Source organism: Sinocyclocheilus grahami, unplaced genomic scaffold (assembly GCF_001515645.1).
Source record: "Sinocyclocheilus grahami isolate Dianchi unplaced genomic scaffold, SAMN03320097.WGS_v1.1 scaffold1169.1, whole genome shotgun sequence".
Lineage (NCBI taxonomy): Eukaryota > Metazoa > Chordata > Actinopteri > Cypriniformes > Cyprinidae > Sinocyclocheilus > Sinocyclocheilus grahami.
In genome coordinates this window covers 305,179-311,401 of record NW_015506348.1, presented here as the reverse complement: position 1 = coordinate 311,401, position 6,223 = coordinate 305,179, and the positions used below count along the sequence as shown (strand labels likewise).

The following is a 6,223-nucleotide window of genomic DNA, read 5'->3' as shown; positions in this document are numbered from 1 at the left end:
AGAGACACCAGACCCAACAATGCAGATGACCTGAAGGCCTCTATCAAAGCAACCTGGGCTAACATTACACCTGAGCAGTGCCACAGGCTGATTGCCTCCATGCCACGCCGCATTGATGCAGTAATTCATGCAAAAGGAGCCCCTACCAAGTATTGAGTACATGTACAGTAAATTAACATACTTTCCAGAAGGCCAACAATTCACTAAAAATGTTTTTTTTTATTGGTGTTATGAAGTATTCTAATTTGTTGAGATAGTGAATTGGTGGGTTTTTGTTAAATGTGAGCCAAAATCATCACAATTAAAAGAACCAAAGACTTAAACTACTTCAGTCTGTGTGCATTGAATTTATTTAATACACGAGTTTCACAATTTGAGTTGAATTACTGAAATAAATGAACTTTTCAATGACATTCTAATTTATTGAGATGCACCTGTATATAAAATCTGCAGTACATAATATACATACAAGGAATGCATTCTTGAAATATATTTGATTTAGTTTACAGATAAACAAGGGAAAAATCAGTGTGACACGTACTGAAAACAGTTGAAGTGATCGCGCCGGTGCGCGCACACACAAAACATCAGTTCCAGCATTGCTAACTTGACAGCGCAGTTGGTACTTTATCAAAATAAAATACAGTGAACCAAACATCAGCGCGCCCGCCTCTGTATCACCGTTGGAACGCGACTAAAGTACAAACATAAATGTATATATTTGCATAATAAATAATAGTTTAGCATTCAGATACGTTACATCGCAAATATAGAAATATTATGGAATATTTGGATTTGTGCCGAATGAGAGAGGTAGGATACACGAGCACAAAGCTCCATTTCGCAAACAGTTGAGTGCACAAGCCTTTAAAGCAGGGTTCCTCAAATCTTGCCCTGGAGAGCCAATGCGCTGCAGAGTTTAGCTCCAACCCTGATCAAACTCACCTACCTGTGATTTTCTAATGATCCTGAAGACGTTGATTAGCATGCTCAGGTGTGTTTGATTAGGGTTAGAGCTAAACTCTGCAGGAAAGTGGATCTCGTGGGCCAGATTTGAGGATCCCTGCTTTAAAGTATACTCTGTCCTTTGTCAGACTGTGAGAGACGCATTCAGAATCAGCACATGGTCACTGTCTAGTGGGCTTTGTTTTCAAGTGCACAACTCACGGCATTCGCTGTTCTTCTGCTGGCGGCCGGTTATCAAACAGCGCTGCATTGAGATGTCCGTACCGTGACGGTTCGGTACGAATACATGTATCGTTCCAACCCTTACATAGGTATATATATGTATGTATTTATATTTCAATAAATATATAAATAAAGAATATTATATAAATAAAATACATTTCTATAAATAAAAATATTATATAAATAAATATAACAATATTAATATTTCACTTTTTTAAGTAAAGGTATTTTTTCAATGGCATTTCATTTTGTAAGAATTGTGATTTATTAATGCATTTTATTATTATATATTGAACATTGTGTCTTGTAATGCTGTACGATTAGCAGTGCTAAAATAACTGGTTTCTGTGTGAGCCGTGTTTGGTCATGTTTTGGTGGGTGAAGTGACTTGTTTACTCCTAAGGGCTGGTAGTGTTAACACTGAATATTAGTTTGTCAAGGGGCGGTTAATTTTAGCATCGCTTGGAGATCTGCTTATACTCCTGAGCTTTATTACCACAGTCGTCTCAGCCAAAGGAAACTTCTGTTTGAGGCACGTTGAGAGTGTTTTCATGCATTTAATAAACCGATTACACTTCTGCACATATGAACATCCCGAACTGTGAGTTTCTCTGTTTTTCTGCCTTTAATGTGCTTGTTCACTAGGACTCATTTATCAATGTATTTCTGTGTTAATTGTCCGTAAAAAACATTGTCGCATAAATTAATATTATGACTTCAGACTCTTTAAATGCCCTCTTCTCCGCCTTAAACGTTCCACCCATGTGTTTTGGAAGTGTGAAGATTTGTTTGGTCCGCAGATCTCATCGTTAGGTTCATGTTGATGCTTGTTTGATCTATAAAGATTATGTCTCTTAAGTTGCATAATCGCTTTCTCTTCTCTTTCTCAGGTGCACGTTTCGGTTCCCCAGTACGAACATCAAGATCACATTCACTGCGCTGGCGAGCGTCAAGCGTGAGAAGCAGGAGCCGGAGTCTCCGGTGAAAGCGGTTCAGCCACATATCTCCCCTTTAACCATCAACATCCCCGATAACATCGCTCACCTCATGAGCCCCCTGCCCTCGCCCACCGGCACCATCAGGTACACACACAACATTATCAACACACACCATCGGGTTAATGGACCAAGCAATTTGTGAACAATTTACAATATTTTTCTTCTTATTTTGTTAGTGATAGGAACCTTAGAAGATTGCAAGATTAAACTTTTAATGTGCATTTTATTTGGCCACGTTTCTTGCACATGCAAACAAAATGTCCACTATTTGAATCAACTAACAATTAAGAGTGGGAGTTTGCATTGGAACAAAGACTAAATAAAAAAAATCTCCCAATTAGGTAAGAAGCATCTGTTTAATTGACATGCAGATGGTTGGTTTGTTGCCATTGGCAGAACAGAAGTAGTGTTGCCTTGTAAGGACTGAAAACTAGTGCTGGGCGGTATACAGGTTCATACCGAATACCGGTGTTTATTTTTGTTATGATATGAATTTTTAAAATACCGCAATACCGGTGTATGTCGCTTCATCAACGTTCGGAACGCGACACTGTTTGAAAGGGGTCCCTTTTCACTGTTGCACTGTGGTGAGGGAACAGCTGTATGTGTTACTAAGCATGAAAGTTCCGAAACTGAAGCTGTAGAACTAATAGAACGTGATGACACAGAAGAACTCATCCACAATATCCACATTGACCGCCACAAATATCCACCGCCCCGTGCCATCAGCTCCCGCGTCTCACACACACGAGTGCGACTTTAGCACTAGATTTAGCAACTTTCAGACTAGGGCTGCATGAAATATCGAAATATCGCTAGGGGTGTGCGATATTGGCAAAAAATGATATCGCATCTTGCGCAGCGTCTCTTCAGTTCTGCCGCACACGTGCAAAGCGCACGTGCACACACACACACACAGAGAGAGACTCGTTTCAGATGGCGCGCGAAAGAGTTGATTCGTCTTTCGCATCTCCTCCTCCTTATGTTTGAACAGACACATACACACAGAATTGTCAATAGTACCCGTCTCGATGATCATTCTCGTAAACGCAGTCAGTTATGTTTTAAATTAATGAAAATGTTTATATTTTAAAATATAATTTAAATAGATTTTTCACACTTTAAGCAATATCGTATCGCGTATCGAATATCACATTTTTTAACGAGGTATCACGTATCGCATTTTTTTTCAGTATTTTAGCCCCAACCGTGATATAAATTTTTGGTGAAACCGCCCCGCACTACTGAAAACTACAATTAATACAGAAAACTAAACAAAACTAGTAATTGTCTAAAAGTGCATGTGAAAAAAATTAATAAAGTTTATTAAAAATATAAAAGCAATTTCTGTGGAGTGGATAATAAATCTGCAAAAATGTCAACAATTCTGTGTTTTTCTGTCAATATGGGGTGCTGTGTGTACATTAATGAGGAAAAAAAAAATAACTTAAATGATTTTAGCAAATGGCTGCAATATAACAAAGAGTGAAAAATTTAAGGGGGTCTAAATACTTTCCGTACCCACTGTATATTAAACAATTAATTTGCATCAAAAATGCTCATGAAAGTCTCTGCTTTAATTAAAATATAGATAATTGATGTTTAGCGCTATATTGTTGCATATAAATTAAATGATGAAATATAATTAGAAATATATTTATATTCAATCTATATATTTATTTATAAATGTAAAAAAAATTTAGTTAATGAAACAACACTGGTTGAAAGATAAGATATAAATCATATATTTGAAAAGATTTCAAGAGCATTTGGAACAGAAACGGTGATGTTCTTGTTGAGTTTGCGTTTGAATTGCAGCTGCAGCTGTGTCCTTTATGGGCCACTTTTGATTTGATTGATTTAATTGAGTTACACAAATGAGGCATAGAGAATTAAGCTTCCTCCTTCCCTGCGATCCATCTGTTTCCACCGCTCTGTCTCAGATGATGGTTTTGGAGTGTTTGGAAATGCATGTCTCTGTGGTTTCTCCATCAGCGCTGCTAACTCGTGTCCATCCAGTCCACGCGGTGCGGGATCGTCCGGCTACAGACTGGGCAGGATGGTGCCTGACCTGCAGCTCATGAATGATAACTCCCAGTCTGAGAACGACAAGGAGGCGTCGGAAGGAGACAGTCCAAAGGTGACCAACGCTTTCTGTACTGATAAACCTCACACTAGCAGAGCTGTAATGACCAGAGAGATCTAGAATACCAGTCAGAAGTTAGGAATAATTCACCAAGGATCAAAAATACAGTCAAAACAAGAAAATTGTGAAATATTGCAGTTGAAAAGAGCCGTTTTCTGTTTGAAAATATATTAAAATGTAATTTATTCCTATGATCAAAGTTGAATTTTCAGCATCATTACTCCAGTCTTCAGTGTCACATGATCCTTCAGAACTCATTCTAATATGCTTCAATATTTTTGTGGAAACGGTGATCATTTAAATGTTTTGAGTACGTATGACTAAAGAAAAATAAACAAGAAAGAAAGACATTTTATTTAACAAGGATGCATTAAATTGACCGTAAAGTGACAGTAGAGACATGTATAATGTTACAGAAGATTTCTATTTTAAATGAATGCTGTTCTTTTGAACTTTATATTCATCAAAGAATCCTGAAAAATAAAATGTGGCACAGTTTCCACAAAAAATATGAAGCAGCACAACTGTTGATGAACTGTTTCTTGAGCAGCAAATGAGCATATTATACTGATTTCTGAAGGATCATGTGACTCTGAAGACTGGAGTAATGATGCTGAAAATTCAGCTTTGATTACAGCAATCATTTACATTTTAAAATATATATTCACATAGAAAAACTTTCTTTTAATTAGCACGAATTTTTCACAGTATTACTACTTTTACTGTATTTTTCATTAAATAAATATAGCCTTGGTGAGCCGAAGAGGCTTCTTTCCTCCAGAAATCTTACTTATTCAACATTTTTGACAGGTAGTGTACAGCACCTGGAGAAAACTGTCCGTCTGTTCTGATCCAGTCTGAATGAGTTCATCTGAAAGCTGAAATCCTCTGTTTCTCTAGGACGACTCCAAACCCCCGTACTCGTACGCTCAGCTGATCGTTCAGGCGATCACGATGGCGCAGGACAAGCAGCTAACACTAAACGGCATCTACACACACATCACCAAGAACTACCCGTACTACAGGACGGCAGACAAGGGCTGGCAGGTCAGTAGCACACCGTCAAATCAGCTGAAGACGATGCTGTGTGAACTGAGCAGACACTCAGAAAGAGTCAGTCATCAATCTGAATGATATCTGGAAAACATGAAGCTGTTTTGGCGCTCTATGAGCATTGTGCTTTTACGTTTAGTTGTCTAATTTCTTTTTTTTCCTCTCAGAATTGTGGGCAAAATGCAATCTCTATTTTAAAACATTTGTAAAAAAAAAAAACAAATCCTCCGTTTCAGATTCTCAGTTTATCCAGAATGATGCAGTTTTCGTATGTATGCAAGAAAATGTCCTGCATGCTCTACTTTTTATGAAAATATTACAATGATTTTAAAATATTTATTTTGAAATATCACTTTTTGAAGTTTATATTTATATTGCATTTTTAGTAATTTGGTACTTTTGTCTTTATTTATAAAAGGCAGATTATTTTTGTTGTAGCTTTTTAGTAAACTAAAACTATGTTTATATATATGTACAGTTGTGGTCAAAATTTTACATACACTTTGTAGTATCTGCAAAATGGTAATTATTCTACCAAAATAAGAGGGATCATACAAAATGCATGTTATTTTTTATTTAGTACTTGATGTGAAATATCTTATTCAGGTCAGTACTAAATAAAACATGCATTTTGTATGATCCCTCTTATTTTGGTAAAATAATTAACATTTTGCAGATTCTGGAAAGTTTACGTAAACTATATATATATATATATATATATATATATACAGTGGGGAAAAAAAGTATTTAGTCAGCCACCAATTGTGCAAGTTCTCCCACTTAAAAAGATGAGAGAGGCCTGTAATTTTCATCATCGGTATACCTCAACTATGAGAGA

General features: G+C 36.7%; 1 protein-coding gene across 1 annotated transcript in view; it reads left to right on the top strand.

Moving 5' to 3' along the window:
• Positions 1-2,078: 2,078 nt before the first annotated feature.
• Positions 2,079-6,223, top strand: part of LOC107567559 (forkhead box protein K2-like) — a gene marked incomplete at its 5' end in the record, with an annotated part of 12,839 nt that continues 8,694 nt past the window's right edge. The window contains 3 exons of the mRNA XM_016253247.1: positions 2,079-2,270; positions 4,182-4,326; positions 5,233-5,460. Of these exons, the coding sequence (XP_016108733.1) occupies positions 2,079-2,270; positions 4,182-4,326; positions 5,233-5,460 (565 nt within the window). The remainder of the gene's footprint in view (positions 2,271-4,181; positions 4,327-5,232; positions 5,461-6,223) is intronic.